General features: G+C 42.9%; 1 protein-coding gene across 1 annotated transcript in view; it reads right to left on the bottom strand.

The window, feature by feature from the left end:
* Positions 1-20,206, bottom strand: part of LOC132214164 (cytochrome P450 2C19-like) — a 37,961-nt gene extending 17,755 nt beyond the window's left edge. The window contains exons 1-5 of the mRNA XM_059660852.1: positions 19,878-20,206; positions 17,184-17,346; positions 16,881-17,030; positions 2,591-2,751; positions 1,216-1,392 (exon numbers count right to left, since the gene is read on the bottom strand). Coding sequence (XP_059516835.1) covers positions 1,216-1,392; positions 2,591-2,751; positions 16,881-17,030; positions 17,184-17,346; positions 19,878-20,045 — 819 coding nt within the window. The 5' untranslated portion in view covers positions 20,046-20,206. The remainder of the gene's footprint in view (positions 1-1,215; positions 1,393-2,590; positions 2,752-16,880; positions 17,031-17,183; positions 17,347-19,877) is intronic.
* Positions 20,207-24,135: the final 3,929 nt, after the last annotated feature.

Below are 24,135 nucleotides of genomic sequence, written 5' to 3'. Positions count from 1 at the left end.
TGGCCTTCATTTTAAAATCTATTTTGTTGGATATGAGTATTGCTACTCCAGCATTTTTTTCTTTTCCGTTTGCATGGAAAATTTTTTCCCATCCCTTCATTCTCATTCTGTGTGTGTCTTTTGTTCTGAGGTGGGTCTCTTGTAGATAACATATAGTTGGGTCATGTTTTTGTATCCATTCAGCTACCTTATGCCTTTTGATTGGAGTATTTAATCTATTTACATTTAGGGTTATTATTTATTGCCATTATATTTCTGTATTTCTTTAGCCTTTTTTTGGTGCGGGAAGCTCTTTATTTGACCATCTATTTTGAATGATAGCCTTGCTGGACATAGTAATCTTGGTTTCAGATCCTTCCTACCAGTCTCTAGGTGGTCTCCACTTTATGTCCTTGGTTATCAGAGTTCTCTCCAGCTAGTCTCCCATTGATTATTCAGCATTTTTTTTTTTTTTTTGTATTTTAGTTGCAATTCCAGTTTGGTCCTGGGAGCGTGTCTGTGTAGCATCCACTTACTCCACACCATTTTTAATCCAGTCAATTGATTTTGGATGAGGGTACCAAGGCAATTCATGTGCTGAAAAGTAGTCTTTTCAACAAATGGTGCAGGATTCATGCCTACCAGCACCCACTTCCAACTCCAATCCTATGCCAATTCATTTATTTTACATTCCGTTAAGGCTTGTCTCTTCCATCCACCTATTTCTCACCACAACCTCTACACCTCTAAATACACAACTCACCCTTCTGAAGTCCTCTCCCCTGTCCTTCACTATAAATATATTAAGATTTGTTTCCAACCACTGGATGTGCAGGGAGCCCAGCAAGGTAAAGCCATGCTTTTCCATTCTCTTATAAACTGTGGGCAAGGTCATGTCCATGTTCACATCATGGCATGCTAGTCTGTATTTTCTAATTTGTTTGTAATTGTTTCTGTTTTACCTCAGGCATCATTCTGTCTCTCCTCGGGTAAATTATTAGTACCTAAAAAGCAGGATGAATGTAGTCCACTTATTTAACAATTCACTGTTCATTTAACAACCTATAGAATATCTTCCATATTGCTCGGTGTAGATTCATGCACACTGTGTTCCTTAAGGTGCTTGTCAGAATTACTTGCCTGACCATTGAAATATCGCTGGTAAATACAAAAAGTACTCAGTGAACCACAAGATGCACAAGCAGTCAAATGACTGAGTGCTTGTTAACACTTTACCTGCTCCATTTTGATCAGGAAATAATCAATAAAGTCCCGAGGATTGTGAATGTCCAGAGATGCTTGATGTTCCTTTGTTTTCTCTGTAACATAACTTTTTATAAAATCAACATTTTTAAATATTTTGTTTTGACTCCCTGGGAAATAGTCCAGGAGAGTAGGGCAATTGTTGTAGATCTAGAAGACAAAAGGATAGTTTATCTGATAAAAAACACTTAATGAAGACATATACCATATGCTAAGCCCTAGTCAGAAACTATACTGTAAATATTAATGAAATATGGTCTTTGTTTTGAGGGGGATTTCTATTTTACAAATATGTAACTTTCTACACTGATAGGTGTATTTGAGGGTGAAAGTTCTGACCAGAGGAACAAAGATGATAATCACTTCTATCTGCATACATCATGCTTAGAGTCTAAAAATAGGCGCATATCAGTTCTCTCATAATTTACATCAATTCTTCCCTGAAATCTGGAAATATGGGATGGCATGAAATACTATGATTCACATTTTGTAGATGACAACAGAGGGGAAGGGAGTTTAGGCACTCTGATACAGCGCACAAAACGTAACCTTGCTGTTTCTAGTTCTGTCTAGTAGCCTCAGACGAATCAGTATCTTAAAACTGGGAGGGTCCTGGTGATAACCATGAAACACAACTCAACATTTTATATATGAAGTAACTGTGCACAGGGCAGTTAAGTGACTTCTTTAAGACCACATCACTATCTTTTAGGCTAAGTACAGAACATGTCAACTCACACAGGGTAAACTTGTGATGTTTGTGTTTGGTTCGTACACCATGTACCCAATCATTTTGTCATCCCCCAAACAATTACCTTGTCAGTTCGGATGCCAACTAAACCATCAAATACTCTTACCCCAGTTAGTGTTCTCTAGCAGCATCTTGGTCCCAAATATTCTCCCTTCTTGAAGGAGTTTTTCTCTTCCTCCCCAAATACATATATTTCTGTCAGCTAATGTACTGAAGAAGTCGCCAAGTGTTGACTAATGACAAGACCTGTGGGTAATGGAATCCTTTCAAGAGGAACCCAGAAGTCCATTTAGTATTATAGGCATGTTTCTGGAAGTTATCAAAGTACTTTATGGGAAACTGGGCTTTGGAATTTAGCAGGAATATCCTGGGCAGGGTCAATGGGGTTGAATTCCAGATCTTTATTCTGGGCATTTCTTTTCTGGTCTATCATTAAAGGGCTCAGCCCAATTTCCCAGATGAGCACTTCATGATGCTAAGCTCTGGGAAGGACTATGACATTCACCCATTCGCTTCACGGCTTGGTACACACAGATGTGGACTTCTTGGAGAAAAGAGCATAAAGGATTCCTCGTGAAGAAACAATCTTGGCCTCACCTGAATCCATGGAGAGCTCAGAATCTTGACATTTTCATTAAACCTTTCCATTATGTTTAGAAAAATTTTATCTTTATAATCAAAACGCTTCTGGAAGATAATGGAGCAGATCACATTGCAGGGAGCACAGCCCAGGATAAAAGTGGGATCACAGGGTGATGCTAAAGAATCAGAAACAATTTTAAAACACCATTAGAATATACATATGAAACACTTTGATTATGAAATAACAGGTTAAGGTAATTTTAGAAACTTTAAAGCAAGATCTTACCTACAAATTTCCTAACAGCAAAATATTCAACATGCATAATATCAATGCATTACTTTTTCCTTAACCTGAGTATATTATTTCAATCTAGCTAGTTAAATAATGGTTTTCTGAAATAAAAAATACTCAATTTATACCCATTGTCTTTATTTGTACTCAAGTACAAATTGTCTTTCCTTTTCACCCAAGGTGCCTGTTAATTTGGAAGAAAAAAATAAAGGGGAAAAAACTTTTAAAGAGGCCATTTTTATACATGTCATAATTAAAGTGAGTGCTGAATATCATTTGTCTGCAAAGCCTGTAGAAAATTAAGTGCTGGTATAGAGAAAGAATAGGGACCCCAATGATATTTTATGTGTGATGAATAATTGAAAGAATAATGTGTAGAAGCAACAGAGGGGGAGCTATAGAGAGGAAGATTGTGGGTGAATTCATGTATTTGAAAGAATAAGTGTAAAGAAGCAGCAAGCATCCTTGTTGTATGACAAGAAAAGCTAATACAGAGGAGAAACCAAGATGGCGGCATAGGTAAACACCGGAGTTTGCTGCCTCGAACAACCACTTCAAAAATACAACTAAAAGACGGAACGGACATCATCCAGAACCACAGGAAGGCTGGCTGAGTGGAAGTTCTACAACTAGGAGGAAAGAGTAAAACATACCAAGACTCAGAGGAGGCACAGTGCTGAAGTAAAATACTAAGGTGCGGAGTGCATGTGGAGCGAGCTGGCGGCTGAGGGCGTGGTTGTTGTTTTCAATCAGGAGGGAGTCTCAGACTCTGAGCTCCAGATCCGGGCGAGTCTCTAGGGACCCAGACTCATACGGGAGTAGCGGGACTGTCTGGCATCGCTCAGAACCCTAGGGCAGCTTTCTCTCCATGGGGCTTGCAGCAATTACTGGGAAACTGAGAAGCAGAGCCTTGGAGGGCAACACTGAGAACAGCCATAATTGCTAACCCCGCCCTGTTGATCCCCTGGGACCCGCCCCGCCCAAGCCCTGCAGGGAGACTTTTGCTGGATAGCCTCAGGCAATGGCTAGATTAGCACCTCCTTAGAGATCCAGGAGCCAGGAAGCCCAGAGGTCAGAGTGGGACCATCCAGTTTGCAGCTCTGTGGAACCATAAAAGACACACTCAGGGGGAAGACTCAGTGAACACCAAAGTCCCATTGAAGCAAGTCTAGCCCCAGAGGGGTGTCTCCAGCACAGAAGTTATCCCACTGCAGACACAGCTGATTCTCACAGCCAATTGGCGTGGAGGTCAATTCCTCACAGTGATAACTACAATAATCAAGGCTTAATTACAACAAGACTGTGCACAAAGCCCATAAGGGGGTGCACCACGAGTGTCTACCTCAGGTAATTGGGACACTTAGCACAGAAAGGAACTCTATCGACACAGCGAAGCATAAAAAATGCCGAGACAAAGAAACAGGACACAAACGACAGAATTGGAGGAAAGCAAACTGCTGGATATAGAGTTCAAAACCACACTTTTAAGGTCTTTAAAGAACTGTCTAGAAGCCGCCAATAAACTTAATAAGGCCCTCGAAAAAACTGGTGAGACTGTGATAAATGTAGTGAGATCTTCAAGAAGACTGGTGAGACTGCTGATAAATGTAGTGAGATCCTCAAGAAATCTAATGAGACCCTTGATGTTGTGATAAAGGACCAACTAGAAATTAAGCATACACTGACTGAAATAAAGAACATTATACAAACTCCCAACAACAGACCAGAGGATCGCAAGAATCAAGTCAAAGATTTGAAATACGAAGAAACAAAAAACACCCAACCAAAAAAGCAAAATGAAAAAAGAATCCAAAAAAACGAAGATAGTGTAAGGAGCCTCTGGGACAGCTTCAAGTGTACCAACATCAGAATTATAGGGGTGCCAGAAGAAGAGAGAGAGCAAGATATTGAAAACCTATTTGAAGAAATAATGACAGAAAACTTCCCCTACCTGGTGAAAGAAACAGACTTACAGGTCCAGGAAGCGCAGAGAACCCCAAACAAAAGGAATCCAAAGAGGACCACACCAAGACACATCATAATTAAAATGCCAAGAGCAAAAGACAAAGAGAGGGTAGGAACCAAGATGGCGGCGATATAGGCAGACGCGTCCCAGGTCGTGTCCCGGAGCAAATGGAATGAACAGCTGAAACTAGTAACACCCACACCGAATTGGCGGAATTGCTCAGCTGGTGAGAGGGTTTGCAGCCGGGAAGAGCAGAACTCCCCTGGAAAGGTAAAAAAAACCCAGGGATTTGGGCAGGAAAGTTTGCCAGACCTCTGAGCCCAGAGAGTCGGAGGGAGACCGCGTGGCAGACAGCAGCGTCCCCTGGGACAGGCACAGCCCCTGACGGGGGAAAGGAGAACCGCGGGATTCCTGGCGCCGCCAGGGAAATTGAGAGCTGGGTTCTGTGACCGCGGAGGACTGAGCCTAAAGGGGGCAGCCTGAAGAGCTGACCTGACCATACAGTCCCGGTAAGAGAAGAAGCTTACAGAAACCAAGCCTTCCCCGTTTCCGCGGCCGGCGTTTGTTTGTCTGTTTTCACTGAATCCTGTTCATGGGACATTTCGGATACAGACACTCACCTGTGCTGAAGAGAGGGAGAGTGTGCGGAGGAGTGGAATCTGGGGAGAGACTGGGGAGAGAGGGGGAGCCGGGAGAGGTGGCAGCGAATTGAGTGCTGAGACACCCCTGAGCCCAAGACTGGGGCAGCCACTCTCTCCAGAGAGTGAGGCTCCTCCCCCCGGCCCCCAGGCAAGGAGCACAGCCACACCCAGATTCCACCCTGTACGAGATCAAGGATTAAAATAACCTTATCAGTCCCTGGGAGTTAACAGGGTCTGGCCTATAGAGGGATTTTCAATCCCAGCAACAACATAGCAACGGTAACTAACTATTACGCAGTCAGCTCTGGGCAGTGAACTTCCACTGGAAAGAGAGGCACTATAGCCCCAGAGGCCAACCCCAGAACAATGCCACCCAGAGGCTGACCCACAAACTGACTCTTTGCTAAACACAAAATAAGGCAGTCTGGGAAATAAATGCGACCTGCTTTAAAATAAGGACCATGGTTCACAACACAGAGGAACAGTATATCGCAGGGAAACTCAACACTCTCCTGAATACCTGGAAGGTCTAAGGCGAGCCACACTGAAGAATAGAAGAACCGAAGGACCTTCACTACTGCATTTTTTTTCTTTTTTCACTTTTTAACTAAGAAATCAATTTTTTTTTATTTTTTTTTTCTGTTCTTTTTTTTTTCTTTTCTTTTTCCATCACCTGATTTTACCCTTTTAATTACTACCTTCTTATTTTTTAACCAGTATTATTACTGCTACCATTTTACCATTTTTTAAAGTGCCATTTTATTTTCTCTTTATTTTATTTTGGGATTAGTGTTCTCCATTCTATTTTCATTGTTATATTATTGGTTGTTTCTAGTTTGCATTCATATCCAGGGAGCTGTTGCTGGAATTTGTTGGGATTAATGGCTGTTCTATAGGAGTATTCTCCTCATATAAAAAGTCTCTTCCCCTCTTCCACTTCATTCTCTCTTTTCACTCTTTTTTTTTCTTTTCTTTTCTTTTCTTTTCTCGCTTTTATTTCCCCCCCTCCTTTTTCCCGATTTCATTTTTGCACTCCTTTTTTTGGTCCCTACTTTTCTTTTCTTTTTTTTCTTTTATCTTTTTCTCTTCCTTCTTCCTTATCCCCTAATTCTCTTAATTCAGGTGGTCACCTTTATTTGGAGTTATTAATATCGTGAATATATTTGTGTATAGTGCCTGGTACGTGGTGCCTTGTTGTGTTGTATTTTGTGCCTTTAAATCAATGCAGCAGATCCAAGCAACAGCAACCTCCTGAGCACCACATCCTCTGCTGAGGAACAGCAGCTGTACATGAAACCTCGCCCCACCAGCCAGAAGAGCCACCACAGCTGTGAACAGCACCCACCAGAGGAGCTGCTGCCAACTGAAGAGCAGCAGCTACCGCAACCGCCCGAAGAGCAACCACAGACCAAGGATTCACTGCCACCCAGGGAGCAACCACTGAACGACTCAACATCTAGATATGTCAGTGAGATCAAACATGGGTAGACAAAGAAACCCCCAAAGGAAAGAGAAGGAGGACTCTCCAGAAAAGCAGCTAAGTAATACAGAGGCATGCAACATGACAGATAAAGAATTCAGAATAAGGGTCCTAGAGTGCATAAACCGGATGGAGGAAAAAATCGACAACCTCTTCAAGAAGCAAGAAGAAACAGATGAAAAAATCGATAACATATGGAAGAAGCTAGAAGAAACAGATGAAAAAATCGATAACATATGGAAGAAGCTAGAAGAAACAGATGAAAAAATCAACAACTTAAGTAAGACCCAAGAAGAAATGAAGAGTGATATAGCTGCAATGAAAAACTCCATTGAAAGTATCAACAGTAGACTAGGAGAAGCGGAGGACCGAATTAGTGAATTAGAAGACAAGGAAGCAAAACACACCCAAAATGTACTGCAATTGGAGAAAAAAATTAAAAGACAGGAGGAGAGCCTAAGGGAGCTTTGGGACAACATGAAACGAAACAACATACGAATAATAGGAGTACCAGAACAACAGAAGGATGAACAAGGATTAGAAAACCTACTTGAAGAAATAATATCAGAAAACTTTCCTGAGGTGGGGAAGAAAAAAGTCACACAAGCCCAGAGAGTCCCAAACAAGGTGAACCCGAAAAGACCCACACCAAGACACATCATAATCACCATGGCAAATGTTCAGGACAAAGAGAGAATCTTACAGGCTGCAAGAGAGAGACGGAAAGTTACATACAAGGGATCTCCCATTAGACTGTCAAATGATTTCTCAACAGAAACACATCAGGCCAGAAAAGAATGGACTGAAATTTACAAAGTGATGCAAAGCAAAGGACTGAATCCAAGAATACTCTATCCAGCAAGGCTATCATTCAAACTTGAAGGGGAAATAAGAAGCTTCACAGACAAAAAAAGGCTAAGGGAGTTTGTCACCACCAAGCCAGCAATGCAAGGAATGCTAAAGGGACTGGTATAAAAAGAAGAAATAAAAAGCTCAGAAAGAAAACAGCCACACACACACACAAAAAGAAATGGCTACAAACAAGTACCTTTCAATAATAACTTTAAACGTAAACGGACTAAATGCTCCAACCAAAAGACATCGAGTGGCTGAATGGATAAAAAAACATGACCCATACATCTGCTGTCTACAAGAAACCCACCTCATTAGAAGGGACTCACACAGACTGAAAGTGAAAGGATGGAAAAATATCTTTCAGGCAAATGGAAAGGAAAAGAAAGCTGGGGTAGCAATACTTATATCGGACAAAATAGACCTCAAAGTGAAGGCCTTAACAAGAGATAAGGAAGGCCACTTCATAATATTAAAGGGATCAATACAACAAGAAGATATAACCCTGGTAAACATATATGCACCCAATGTAGGAGCACCCAAATTCATAAAAAAACTCCTGGAAGATATCAAAGGAGAGATCGACAACAATACAATCATAGTAGGGGACTTTAATACACCATTGACAGCACTGGATAAGTCCTATAGACAAACAATCAGCAAAGATACAGCAATCCTAAATGACTCACTAGATCAGATGGACTTAATAGACATCTTCAGAACACTTCACCCCAAAGCCAGGGAATATACGTTCTTCTCAGGTGCTCATGGGACATATTCAAAAATAGACCACATATTGGGTCACAAGCAAAGTATCCCCAAATTCAAGAAGATTGAAATCATAAAAAGCATCTTCGCAGACCACGATGGCATAATACTAGAAATAAACTACAATAAAAACAACCCAAAATACTCAAACACCTGGAAGCTGAATAGCATGTTATTAAATATTGATTGGGTTACCAATGAGATCAAAGAAGAAATTAAAAACATCCTGGAAACTAATGACAATGAAAACACAACAATCCAAAACCTATGGGACACAATGAAAGCAGTCCTGAGAGGGAAGTTTATAGCTCTACAGGCCTATCTCAAAAAACAAGAAAAAATGGTAGTAAATCATCTAACTCTACAACTCAAAGAATTAGAAAGAGAGCAACAAGAAAACCCCAGAGTGAGCAGAAGGAAGGAGATAATAAAGATCAGAGCAGAAATAAATGACATAGAGACCAAAAAAACAATACAGAAAATCAATGAAACCAAGAGCTGGTTCTATGAAAGGATAAACAAGATTGACAAACCTCTAGCCAGACTCACCAAGAAGCAGAGAGAGAGGACCCAAATAAATAAAATCAGAAACGATAGAGGCGAAATAACAACAGACCCCACAGAAATACAAATGATTGTTAAAAAATACTATGGACAGCTCTACTCCAACAAACTAGACAACATAGAGGAAATGGACAAATTCCTAGAAAAATACAACATTCCAAAACTCAATCAGGAAGAATCTAAAAATCTCAACGGGCCAATAACTATGGAAGAAATTGAAGCAGTCATCAAAAAGCTTCCATCAAACAAAAGCCCAGGACCAGACGGCTTCACAGGGGAGTTTTACCAAACATTCAAGGAAGAACTAAAACCTATCCTCCTCAGACTACTACAAAAAATTCAAGAGGAAGGAACACTTCCAAGCTCATTCTATGAAGCCAGCATCACCCTAATACCAAAACCAGGTAAAGACAACACAATGAAAGAGAATTACAGGCCAATATCCCTCATGAACATAGATGCCAAAATCCTCAACAAAATCTTAGCAAATCGGATCCAGCAGTACATCAGAAAGATCATACACCATGACCAAGTAGGATTTATCCCAGGGATGCAAGGATGGTACAATATCTGCAAATCAATAAACGTGATACATCACATAAACAAATTGAAAGAAAAAAACCACATGGTCATATCAATTGATGCAGAAAAAGCATTTGACAAAATTCAACACCCATTTTTGATAAAAACTCTCAGCAAGGTGGGAGTAGAAGGATCATACCTCAACATAATAAAAGCCATATATGACAGGCCCACAGCCAACATCATACTCAACGGACAAAAACTAACACCATTTCCCCTAAGAACAGGAACAAGACAGGGATGCCCCCTCTCACCACTCCTGTTCAACATAGTACTGGAAGTGTTAGCCATTGCAATTCGGCAAGAAGAAGAAATAAAAGGCATCCAAATTGGAAAAGAGGAAGTAAAACTGTCCTTATTTGCAGACGACATGATATTATACATACAAAACCCTAGAGATTCCATCAAAAAGCTACTAGACTTAATACATGAATTTGGCAATGTAGCAGGATACAAAATTAACCCCAAGAAATCTGAGGCATTTCTATACACCAATAGTGAACTTTCAGAAAGAGAGATTATAAAAACAATCCCGTTTACCATTGCACCAAAAAAATTAAGCTACCTAGGAATAAACTTAACTAAAGAGGTAAAAGACCTCTACTCAGAAAACTACAGGACGTTGAAAAAAGAGATAGAGGAAGACATAAACAGATGGAAGAACATACCGTGTTTATGGATTGGTAGAATCAACATCATTATAATGTCCATACTACCCAAAGCAATCTATAAATTCAACGCACTTCCCATTAAAATACCAACGGCATACTTCAGAGATCTAGAACGAACTCTCCAAAAATTCATCTGGAATAAAAAAAGACCCCGAATAGCTGCAGCAATCCTGAAAAAGAACAAAGTAGGTGGGATCTCAATACCAGATATCAAGTTGTATTACAAAGCCACTGTTCTCAAAACTGCCTGGTACTGGCACAAGAATAGGCATATAGATCAATGGAATAGAATAGAGACCCTAGAAATCGGCCCGAACCAATATGCTCAATTAATATTTGACAAAGGAGGCAAGAACATACAATGGAGTCAAGATAGTCTCTTCAATAAATGGAGTTGGGAAAATTGGACAGATACATGCAAAAAAATGAAACTAGACCACCAACTTACACCATACACAAAAATAAACTCAAAATGGATAAAGGACTTAAATGTACAACGGGAAACCATAAAAATACTAGAGGAATCCAAAGGCAACAAAATCTCAGTCATATGCCGAAGCAATTTCTTCACTGATACAGCTCCTAGGGCATTGGAAACTAAAGAGAAAATGAACAAATGGGACTACATCAAAATAAAAAGCTTCTGCACAGCAAAAGAAACCATCAACAAAACAACGAGAAAACCCACTGTGTGGGAAAACATATTTGCCAATGACATATCTGATAAGGGCCTAATCTCCAAAATTTATAGGGAACTCATACAACTTAACAAAAGGAAGATAAACAATCCAATCAAAAAATGGGCAAAGGACCTAAATAGACACCTTTCAAAAGAGGACATCCAGAAAGCCAAGAGACATATGAAAACATGCTCAAAGTCACTAATCATCCGAGAGATGCAAATCAAAACAGCAATGAGGTACCATCTCACACCTGTCAGACTGGCTATCATCAACAAATCAACAAACGACAAGTGCTGGAGAGGATGTGGAGAAAAAGGAACACTTGTGCACTGCTGGTGGGAATGCAGACTGGTGCAGCCACTATGGAAGACAGTATGGAGTTTCCTTAAAAAACTGAAAATGGAACTTCCATTTGACCCTGTGATCCCACTTCTAGGGATATATCCCAAGAAACCAGAAACACCAATCAGAAAGGATATATGCACCCCTATGTTCATAGCAGCACAATTCACCATAGCTAAGATCTGGAAAGAGCCTAAGTGCCCATCAGTAGATGAATGGATTAGAAAACTGTGGTACATCTACACGATGGAATACTATGCTGCTGTAAAAAGGAAGGAACTCTTACCATTTGCAACGGCATGGATGGAACTGGAGAGCATTATGCTAAGTGAAATAAGCCAGTCAATAAAGGAAAAATACCACATGATCTCACTCATTCATGGACAATAGAGACCATTATAAACTTTTGAACAATAATAGATACAGAGGCAGAGCTGCCTCAAACAGATTGTCAAACTGCAGCGGGAAGGCCGGGGAGGGTTGGGGGGCAGGAGGTAGGGGGGTAAGAGATCAACTAAAGGACTTGCATGCATGCATATAAGCATAACCAATGGACATAAGACACTGGGTGATAGGGGAGGCTAGGGGACTGTCTAGGGCGGGGGGATAAAATGGATACATATGTAATACCCTTTGTAATACTTTAAGCAATTAAAAAAAAAAAAGACAAAGAGAGAATCCTAAAAGCAGCAAGAGAAATAAAATCAGTTACCTACAAGGGAGTACCCATACGACTGTCAGCTGATTTCTCAACAGAAACTTTGCAGGCCAGAAGGGAGTGGCAAGAAATATTCCAAGTGATGAATACCAAGAACCTACAACCAAGAGTACTTTATCCAGCAAAACTATCATTCAGAAGTGAAGGCCAGATAAACAGCTTCACAGATAAGAAAAAGCTAAAGGAGTTCATCACCACCAAACCAGTATTATATCAAATGCTGAAAGGTATCCTTTAAGAACAGGAAGAAGGCCGAAACCGGTTTGGCTCAGTGGATAGAGCATCAGCCTGCGGACTCAAGGGTCCCAGGTTCGATTCCGGTCAAGGGCATGTACCTTGGTTGCGGGCACATCCCCAGTAGGAGATGTGCAGGAGGCGGCTGATCGATGTTTCTCTCTCATCGATGTTTCTAACTCTCTATTCCTCTCCGTTCCTCTCTATAAAAATATCAATAAAATATATTTTTTTAAAAAAAAAGAGGAAGAAGAAGAAAAAGGTAAAGATACAAATTATGAACAACAAATACACATCTATTAACAAGTGAATCTAAAAATCAAGGGAATAAATAAACTGATTAACAGTATGAACTGGCCATTGTAATAGAATCAGTGACATAGAAAGGGAATGGACTATTCTTGGGAGGGGGAAGAGGTGTGGGGTGAGGGAAGAGATTGGACAATAATCGTGCACCTATGGATGAGGACAGTGGATGGGGAGTGAGGGCGGAGGGTGGGGTGGGAACTGGGTGGAGGGGAGTTATGGTGGGGAAAAAGAGTAACTAATGTAATAATCTGAACAATAAAGATTTAATTTTAAAAAAAGCTAATACAAGTGAACAATTATTATAAAATGGATTTTTTTTGCCTAAAATAAAAATGAAATGCCGAAACCGGTTTGGCTCAGTGGATAGAGCATCGGCCTGCGGACTGAAAGGTCCCAGGTTCGATTCCGGTCAAGGGCATGTACCTGGGTTGCGGGCACATCCCCAGTGGGGGATGTGCAGGAGGCTGCTGATTGATGTTTCTCTCTCATCGATGTGTCTGGCTCTCTATCTCTCTCCCTTCCTCTCTGTAAAAAATCAAAAAAAAAATGAAATGAGAATTTTTTATTTCAAAGATAAATCCCATGTAAGCGAAACAAAAATGGATTTGTTTTAAATCTTTATTTCAATGTTTTAAAAAAATTTCCCTCCCACCTGGCCAGTGTGGCTCAGTGGATTGAACATTGTCCCATGCATCAAGAGGTCACTGGTTTGATTCCCAGTCCGGGCACATGCCGAGGTTGTGGGATCAATCCCCAGTAGGGAGCATGCAGGAGGCAGCTGATCAATGATTCCCTCTCATCAATGTTTCTTTCTCTCTCTCTCCCTGTCTTCTCTCTCTAAAATCAATAAAAACATATTTTGTTAAAAAATTTCCCTCCTGGAGGATCCAAGATGGTCTTGGCAGAGTAGGTAGATGGTACACTCACCTCCTCCCAGGACCAAACTGGAATTACAACTAAAATATAGAGCAATCTACCTGAATAACCAACTGAAGACTACCTGAAGAGACGTCCTATAACCAAGGATTTACAGAAGAAGCCACATTGAGACTGGTAGGGAGAGTGGAGACATGAAAAGGGCTGGTAGCTGAGATTCTGGAGAGAGATCCCAGCTGCAAAGGTTCCCCCTGAGAAGGTTGGGGTCTCAACTGCAAGCCAGGCTGCCCAGCCCAGAGCACAAGAGCCTGGAAGAGGCTCCCATGTAATGTCTGGCTGTGAAAATTAGCAGGAATTCTGTCCACCAGGGGGAGATGGAAGTCTGCTAGAGACACAGGTGCCCTCTTAAAGGGCCAATACCCAAAATCTCATTCATAACCACTAACCCTGGGCTCTGGCAGAGGAAGGGAGGGTGGCATGGACTATAGTTCTATCGGAGAGCCTGGGTTTGTGGCTCTGGGGAGAGAGCCACCAGGAACCCTGTGCTGAGTCATTCTCTAATAACACAGATGCCATCTTTCTTGGGTGGTACACTCCCCTGGAGGAAAGCAATAGCCCCGCCCTCTGGATTACATGTCACCCCACCCTGTGGCGCTTGAGTCCTACTGAGGGCTTAGCTGCCTGATACTGTAATGTATGCTTAATTGCTAAGAGGGTAGATCTCATGTTATATGCTTTATACCAGCAGTCACCAACTGGTGGTCTATGGACCACTGGTGGTCCACGAGGTCCAAAAGGTTGGCGACCGCTGCTTTATACTATAAATTTTTGTTTAATGTGGGGAGGAAATAGTAGGGCATAGAATAAAAGGAAATATCTAGTTAGTGACTTCTAGACCAGGTTCTGTTAAACATTTCAAGGCCCTATCTGATTTGGCTCAGTGGATAGAGAGTAGGCCCACAGACTGAGGGTCCTGGGTTTAATTCCAGTCAAGAGCAGGTACCTCGGTTGCAGTCTGCCCAGGTCAGAACCCTGTGTGGAAGGCAACCAGTCAACAATGTTTTTTTCTCTGTCTCTCTCGCTCCTTTCCACTCTCTCAAAACAAGAAAAAAATCAATGGAAAAATATCCTTGGGTGAGGATTTAAAAAATATGTTCCAGGGCTCTAAGCTTAAAAAAAAACCTTTTTTTTTTCTTTTTAATTTTCATCTGAGGATATGCTTTTACTGAATTTTAAAGAGAGAGGAAGGAAGAGAGAGAGAGAGAAACTTTGATGTGAGAGAGAAACATCAATCAGTTGCTGCCTGTAGGCGCCCCCCACTGGGAACCAAATCTGCAGCCTTTGGTGTATTGGACTATATTCTAATCAACTGAGCCACTTGGCCAGGGCTAAAACAACTTTTATTTTAACCTGATAGGTAAAGGATAATTTGAAAAGCCTTGGGGATTTCTTTGTCTGTCTGTGATTCACAGGTGAAATATGACTTTTAGTGTTTCCTTTCACATAATATGGAAGGAAGAATCTAAAATAGGTAGCCCGGCTGGTGTCGCTCAGTGGTTGGGCATTGACCTATGAAACAGGAGGTCATGGTTTGATTCCCGATCAGGGCACATGCCTGGGTTGCAAGCTCGATCTCCTGGAGCGGGTGTGCTGGAGGCAACCAATCAGTGATTCTCTCTTATCAAGACTAGAGGCCTGGTGCACGAATATGTGCACCAGTGGGGTCACTCAGCCTGGCCTGTGGGATCGGGCCAAAACCAATCAGCTCTCCAACATCCCCCAAGGGGTCCCGGATTGCTAGAGGGCACAGGCCAGGCTGAGGAACCCCACTGGTGCACGATTGGGGACGGGGAGAGATGCAGGAGGTTGGCCAGCCAATAAGGGACCATGGGAGTGCTCTAGGGCATGTTCGGCCTGTTTAGCTCAGTCCGGATCAGCCGGACTCCAGCAGCATGTTAACCTACAGGTTGGAGCATCTGCCCCCTGGTGGTCCGCGCATGTCATAGCGAGTGGTTGAGCAGCCTTAGAATATCATTAGCATGTTATGCTTTGGTTGGTTGAACGGCTGACTGGACAACTGGACACTTAGCATATTAGGCTTTTGTTATATAGGATGCTACTATCTCTCTCTCTTTCCCTTCCTCTCTAAAATGAATTAAAAATATATTTAAGCCCTAACCGGTTTGGCTCAGTGGATAGAGCATTGGCCTGCGGACTGAAGGGTCCCAGGTTCTATTCCAGTCAAGGGCATGTACCTTGGTTGTGGGCACATCCCCAGTGGGGGGTGTGCAGGAGGCAGCTGATCGATGTTTCTCTCTCATCAATGTTTCTAACTCTCTATCCCTCTCCCTTTCTCTCTGTAAAAAATCAATAAAATATATTATATATATATATTTAAAAAATAAATAAAACAGGGTAATTTGTCAACCAAGCCAAAAATCAGTATCATTTTGACAAAGCACTTTTCAAATCATTACACCAGCTGTGGAAGGCAGATAATTGCCACATACTTGTCACCAAAGTCCCACAGAGTTGGGGCAAAGTTTAGCAACTGAAAACAGAGCCAAATTCTACTTAGAGAAGACAGGATAAGTTGTACTTGATAATGGTTTAAATCTAGTTACATAAAACATTTTATAACTTGGCAATTTTTTGAATTTTGAAGAATTTTAATGTAGCATGTATTCAAAATACATAAATCAATACAATGAGTAACAAAAAGTAATTAATGCCAATATGTTTAAAATAGTGCTGTCTCTACAGAGAAATCATAAGTGATGGGATTGTACAAAGACATGCCTCAGGGATTAATACCATAGATGGCATCATTATTGGCTCGAACTATGGGACTGGGCCCTGAAAGGCACTCTTAGAGATGTCTGTGAGGCTGACCATGCAAATATAGGCCAATGAAATGCAAGCACATGCCACTTGTTACATGCTCCATAAGAGTGTGATGAGGTCATTCCCACCACGTCCACCTGACAAGCATCATCTGGTGAAGTGCTCTGGAATAAATAACCCACATTTATGCTATAGTAAAAACATTGTTCTCTTACTTTGTCAAAACATGACTCCAAACTATTCTTTGTGATTTCGGATGTGAAAATAGTTAAAGTTTAGAGAAAATAGGAACGAATGACCCTTTGTATCCACACTATGCACAATCAAGGGTGTGCACGCACAATACGCACGGACACACAAAACCTCCCTGGCGCTCTGCTACAGACCCTCACTCCTCCACGGGAGGCTGACACCACACCCATATGAAGGAGTTGACTGCCCTGAAATGTTAAGGTCAGAGTTACAGTGCATAGAATCACCCACCATTGGTTTTCCTCAACTCCTCCACCAGGCAGCGGGCTTCCTCTTGAACACGGTCCTCAATGTTCCTCTTCCCCACGCCCAGATTCCGCAGGGTCATGAGGGAGAAGCGCCGGATCTCCTTCCATCTCTCTCCATTGCTGAAAAGGATTCCTACAAGGAGGGAAACAGAAACTGGTAGGGAGATCCCAGACAAGGAGGAGGCAGCTGACCCTTGGCGTCCACACCAAGGGGCCAAGCTTTCTGAAGAGCTCTTCAAATTCCTATTTTCCATCCTCCCCATCCCTATTCCACACGCACACCTACCAAACCCTTGGTTAGCTTTCTCAGCCACTGGGAAACTGCCTCTTCCAGAAAACTCCTTGCCCTTGTCGATCAGGGCTTCCTTCACAGCCTCATATCCATGCAGCACCACTGTGGGCTTCATGCCAAAGTACACAGTGAACACTGGGCCGTAGACTTTTGAGAGCTGGCAAGTGGAAAGGAGATTCAAATGTTAGTCAAAGAAGTCACTATTTGACAATATACTGTGCCTGATTCAGAATGATATTATCATCCTGTCTTAGGTTTTAATAGAGGCCCGGTGCACAAAAATTTGTGCACTCGGAGGGGGGAGGATCCCTTAGCCTGGGGTGTGCCCTCTCTCAGTCTGGGACCCCTCGGGGGATGACCACCTGCTGGCTTAGGCCCACTCCCTGGGGATTGGGCCTAAGCTGGCAGTCAGACATTCCTCTGGCAGCCCGTGAGCCCTCGGGGGATGTCCACTTGCCAGCGGGGAGCAGGCCTAAGCTGCAGTCGGACATCCTTAGTGCTGCTGAGGAGGCGGGAGAGGCTCCCACCACCACCGCTGTACTGGCAGCCGTCAGCCTGGCTTGTGGCTGAGCAGAGCTCCCCCTGTGGGAGCGCACTGACCACCAGGGGACAGCTCCTGCATTGAGCATCTGCCCCCTGGTGGTCAGTGTGTGTCATAATGACCAGTCATTCCCAGTCATTCTGCTGTTAGGGTCAATTTGCATATTACCCTTTTATTATATGGGAGTGCCTGGCCAGCCTAGGTGAAGGGCTGATGGCTCTTTGCAGGCTGGCCACAGCCCCTTCAGGGTGGGGGTCCCCCATGGGGTGCCTGGTCAGCCTGGGTGAGGGTCTAATGGCTGTTTGCAGGCTGGCTACAGCCCCTTCAGGGTAAGGGTTCTCCCTGGGGTGCCTGACCAGTCTGGGTGAGGGGCAGAGGGCCGTTTTCAGGCTGGCTAAGCCACCCAGCGGGGACCCTCACCCCATGAGGGTGTGGCCAGCCTGGGTGAGGGGCTGATGGCTGTTTACAGGCTGGCCACAGCCCCCAGCCACCCAAGCTCCCAGTGGAGGCTGGCTGGAAGCAGGCATCTGGGATTATTTGTCTTCTATAATTGAAACTTTGTTGCCATGAGCGGAGGCCACAGCCAGCTCAGGGCAGGTGGGAAGCTTGGCTTCCTCCATCACTGGGGCAACCAAGCCTCCTGCTTGCTCCAGCTCCGTGGCTGCCAGCAGCCATCTTGGTTTGGTTAATTTGCATATAGTTGCTCTGATTGGCTGGTGGGTGTGGCTTAGGGCATAGTGAAGGTATGGTCAGTTAGCATCTTTGTCTTTTATTAGTGTAGATTCTGTGACATGGTCTAGAATATTTCTCAAGTTAATACATAAATATGAAGGTGATTGTTAACAGCTGCCACTTATGTGCCGGCAACAGCCTGGGTAAATTGTACATGTATTGCAATTAATCTTCAAAGCAGCATCATCAGCGGTTCATTTGCCCCACTTACCAATAAGGAAATGGATGTCAGAGAATTTCAGTGCATTTTCTGCATCCCCTAACTGCTATGTACAGATTGAAATTTGAGCCTCTGTTTATGCAACCTCAGATCCTTTAGCAATATGTCAATCTCCAATGATCCCACCTGCTCCTTCAGGATCACCCGGGGAGCTCTTGCCATCAGAATTCTGATTCAGTAGCCCTGTGATGAGTACTGGAATCCTATACTTAAAGAAACTCACCCTGGATGATCCTAATGCCCAGCCCAGTTCATGATCCTCTGTATTACTAACACAGAAGGAGGGGAGCACCATGGGGGCAGCGCCAGGACATGCGGCAGCTCATGGACAAGCAGTTTCTTCCACTTTCAGAAGTCCGAGCCACGGGCAGCCACAGAGCTGCTGACTGTGCCCAAAGGATCCTGTCACCAGCAAGCTGGCCCTGATAACTTCTCTCTTTCACTCACACTATTCCTAATCCCAGTTTTTTCCTTGACATCAGGCATAATTTGCTTCCTTTGAGAAGTACAGTTTTCCTACCTATTCTGAACAAAACACGGTGTTTATATAATAGACTAGAGGCCCAATGCACAAAATTCATGCAAGGGGCTTGGCCCTCACAGCCCCGGCTTCATCCCAAAGGTAGTCTGGAAGGACGTCCAGAAGGTCGTTCAATTGTCCAGTCTAATTAGCATATTATGCTTTTATTATTATAGATGACTTCCTTTTTAAATTACATTTATTGGGTGACATTGGTTAATAAAATTATATAGGTTTCAGGTGTACAGTTCTATATGTCATCTGAATATTGCATCGTGTGCCCACCACCCAAAGTCAAATCTTCTTCCAGTGACTTCTTGAATGAAATTTCTAATCAAAAACATCTCTCTTACCATTTATCTTCAGCTAAAAATCGCCGTAAATAATGGGGAAACTAAACAGGGCAGCAGCTCTCCCATCTTTTGCTACTTTATTTTTTGATTGTAGCCTACACAGACCTAAAGTACCTCACTCATAAAATGCATTAGTATTTTACTTCACTGTTCTTACGGGTGAAAAGTCAAAAATAATACTCTATGGGGAGTATTTGCTTCACAATGACATGCTTTAATGATTTTATTTAAACACATATTTTAATAACTCTATATTATTTAGAAGTAGATGTTAATTTCCTTACCCATGGCAAGCTGCTGGAAGAACACAAAACATACTTACATTGCTGAAGGACTTGCTGATGTCCTTCACATCTAGCTGGAGTAAGTTTCCAATAATTGGGAGAGGAGTAGGGCCAGGTGGAAGTTTCCTTCTTCCAGAGCTCTGTATCCACAGCGACAGGAGAAGCAAACAGGAGAGACAGAGCACCAGGAGCACAACCGGGCCCATCGTAGCACTCTCTTCCTACTGAGTCTACTGGGAGCTTAAACTCCAAATGCACATAATACTCCCTGCTACTCAGCATGTGCCTCTTTGACTGGGAGGGATCTAATCAGCTAGATCTAGTTACTTTAATCTTTCTTTCTCCAAGGGACTTTGGTCTGTTGCTCAGTTACAAATCCCCACCCCTGAGATTCTGGTTTAAAGAGTTTGGGGTAAAGCCAAGCTACTGTTATTTATTTTGAAACACCCACATGGTTAAGAACCAGTGAAGTAAATGTTTTGATTAAAAAAAATTGCTCAACATTCTTGCCTGCCCCCACGTGGCTCAGTGGGTTGGAGTGTCATCTGGTACACCAAAAGGCTGTGGGTTCGATTCCCAGTCATGACTGGGAAGGTTGTGGTTTCCATTCCAGTTGGGGCCCATAGAGGAGGCAACCAATCGACGTTTCTCTTGCATTTCAATGTTTCTCCCTCTCTCTCTGTCAAATCAATAAAAACATATCCTCAGGTGAGGTTTGTTTAAAAAATTGTTCAATATCCTGGATTCACAGATATTGACCAGTTGAGAATTCATACTTTCGGGGGGCAATCCTTGTATATAAACAAGTGTTTATCCTTTAATGCTTTATCAAACACTAGGATACTTTGTCCTTGGAAATGAGAGCTTTTTAAAAAATACCAGTATAGCCCTAACTGGTTTGGCTCAATGGATAGAGCGTCCACCTACGGACTCAAGGATCCCAGGTTTGATTCTGGTCAAGGGCATGTACTTTGGTTGCAGACACATACCCAGTAGGGAGTGTGCAGGAGGCAGCTGATCGATGTTTCCCTCTCATTGATGTTTCTAATTGTCTATCCCTCTCCCTTCCTCTCTGTAAGAAATCAATAAAATATATTTTTTAAAAAAATACTAGTATATATTTTATTGATTTCAGAGAGGAAGGGAGAAAGAGATAGAAACATCAATGATTTGAGAGAATCATTAATTGGCTGCCCCCTGATGCCCCACACTGGGGACCGAGCCCACAACCCGGTCATATGCCCTGACCAGGAATCAAACCGTGACCTCTTGGTTCATAGGCCAATTCTCAACCACTGAGCCACACCAGCTGGGCAGAAATGAAAGCCTTTTGAAGGACCATACAGCATAGCTAGCTAAACATAAAACTAGGGAACGTAACTCATTAATCTTGAATCCCCAAATTGCATTGCTAGTTAGTTAAGTAAATTTATACACATTTTAACATCAAACTATGCCCCCACCAAAATTAAAAAAAAACTGGAAAGACACATTATTAATTTTCATTTTTCCAATGAAGAAAGGAAAACTCAGAACAGGACACCCATCTAGTGTCACACAGCTCCTAAGTCATAAAACTGGGATTGGAAATTACATTTTCTAATGCCCATTGTGGTGCCCTATGGCTGCCTCAAGAACAATTTTAGGAAAATAAAACCAAGTCCCCCCGAACATTAGTTTCTCTGAGTGTGTACCCCACTGACCGGTCACAAAGTAATAAGACTTCATGTTAAATGGAAGGCCTTATTTGACTCCAAGCATTAAAGGGCCTTAGACTCTCAAGAGAAGAAATGAGAACTCCACTGCCCACCATGGCTTCCGAGGAGCTGTACGAGCTTCAGCTCTGAGGATTGGCTCCAGCTCTTAGGCCCCGGCTGCTGAAATCAGAAGCTATTTAGTAAACACCCTTATGAGAAACCAAGATGGCGGCATAGGTTAACGCCGGAGATTCCTGCCTCAAACAACCACTTCAAAAAACAACTTAAGACGGAACGGACATCATCCAGAACCACAGGAAGGCTGGCTGAGTGGAAATTCTACAACTAGGAGGAAAGAGAATATCATACCCAGACTCAGAGGAGGCGCAGTGCTGAAGTGAGATACTCAGGTGCGGAGTGCGCGCGAGCGGGCTGGCGGCGGAGGGCGCGGTTGTTGTTTTCAATCGGGAGGGAGTTTCAGACTCTGAGCCCCAGATCCAGGCTAGTCTGTAGGGACCCAGACTCAAAAGGGAGAAGCAGGACTGTCTGGCTTCGGTCGGAACTCGAAGGCAGCTTTCTCTCCGAGGTTTGCAGCGGTTGCTGGGACTCTGTGAGGCAGAGCCCCTAGGGACAGAACTAAGAGCAGCCATAACTGCTCGCTCCGGCCCGCCCTGTAGATCCCCTGGGATTCGCCCTGCCCAAGCCCTGCACAGAGCCATTTGCCGGATAGCCTCAGGCAAAGGCTAGATTAGCACCGCCCTAGAGATCCAGCACAGAAGCTCTCCCACTGCAGACACAGCGGACTCTCATAGCCAGTTAGCCTGGAGGTCAAATCACCCCCGGTATTGCCGACAACAATCAAGGCTTAACTACAACAAGACTGCACACAAAGACCACTAGGGGGTGTACCAAGAAAGCATAAAAAATGCAGAGACAAAGAAACAGGACAAAACTGTCAATGGAGGATATTGAGTTCGGAACCACACTTTTAAGGTCTCTTAAGAACTGTCTAGAAGCCGCCGATAAATGTAGTGAGATCCTCAAGAAAACTAATGAGACCCTCGATGTTATGAAAAAGAACCAACTAGAAATTAAGCATACACGGACTGAAATAACGAATACTATACAGACTCCCAACAGCAGACCAGAGGAGCGCAAGAATCAAGGCAAAGATTTGAAATGCGAAGAAGCAAAAAACACCCAACCAGAAAAGCAAAATGAAAAAAGAATCTGAAAATACGAAGATAGTGTAAGGAGCCTCTGGGACAGCTTCAAGCATACCAACATCAGAATTATAAGGGTGCCAGAAGATGAGAGAGACCAAGATATTGAAAACCTATTTGAAGAAATAATGACAGAAAACTTCCCCCACCTGGTGAAAGAAATAGACTTACAGGTCCAGGAAGCACAGAGAACCCCAAACAAAAGGAATCCAAAGAGGACCACACCAAGACACATCATCATTAAAATGCCAAGAGCAAAAGACAAAGAGAGAATCTTAAAAGCAGCAAGAGAAAGAAACTCAGTTACCTACAAGGGAATACCCATACGACTGTCAGCTGATTTCTCAACAGAAACTTTGCAGGCCAGAAGGGAGTGGCAAGAAATATTCCAAGTGATGAATACCAAGAACCTACAACCAAGATTACTTTATCCAGCAAAGCTATCATTCAGAACTGAAGGTCAGATAAAGTGCTTCACAGACAAGGAAAAGCTAAAGGAGTTCATCACCACCAAACCAGTATTATATGAAATGCTGAAAGGTATCCTTTAAGAAGAGGAAGAAGAAGAAAAAGGTAAAGATACAAATTATGAACAACAAACATGCATCTATCAACAAGTGAATCTAAGAATCAAGTGAACAAATAATCTGGTGATCATAATAGAATCAGGGACATAGAAAGGGAATGGACTGACTATTCTTGGGGGGAAAGGGGTGTGGGAGATGCGGGAAGAGACTGGACAAAAAATCGTGCACCTATGGATGAGGACAGTGGGTGGGGAGTGAGGGTGGAGGGTGGGGCGGGAACTGGGAGGAGGGGAGTTATGGGGGGGAAAAAGAGGAACAAATATAATAATCTGAACAATAAAGATTTAATTAAAAAAAAGAGAGAAGAAATGAAAGACAGAGATTCTCCCCTCCCCATCTCTCCATCACTGCAGATCACTGCAGAGGTGAAAATGCACAGGTAACAGGGAAGAACCCACTTCAGAGAATTTAGGGGGAGACTTCAAAAGCCCATCACCTCCCACCCACCTCCAGACACAGTGTTTTCTGTCACTTTGTTGGCCTGTCATTGTCACAAACAATGGAATGACGTGTGCACAGCAAGCTAGGGAGATTTTAGATAGGACCGCAGGCATGGACTCTGGAAGACAGAAGACAGGGAATTCCTTGAACAGACTCACAGCACGAACCAGCATAATGTGCAGACCTCGTCAAGGGGAACATTTAGTGATCATGAGAAGCCAGATGTCAGCGGAATGGCCTACATTATCAGATCACCAACAGTATTTCTGTACGAAGACATAACCCGTAAAGACACCATCTAGTTGCCCTAACTTGATTAGTGCAGCTACTTCTAAGCTCTTTTAGTAA

Source organism: Myotis daubentonii, chromosome 13 (assembly GCF_963259705.1).
Source record: "Myotis daubentonii chromosome 13, mMyoDau2.1, whole genome shotgun sequence".
NCBI classification, from domain to species: Eukaryota; Metazoa; Chordata; class Mammalia; order Chiroptera; family Vespertilionidae; genus Myotis; species Myotis daubentonii.
This window is presented reverse-complemented; position numbering and strand designations above follow the sequence as displayed.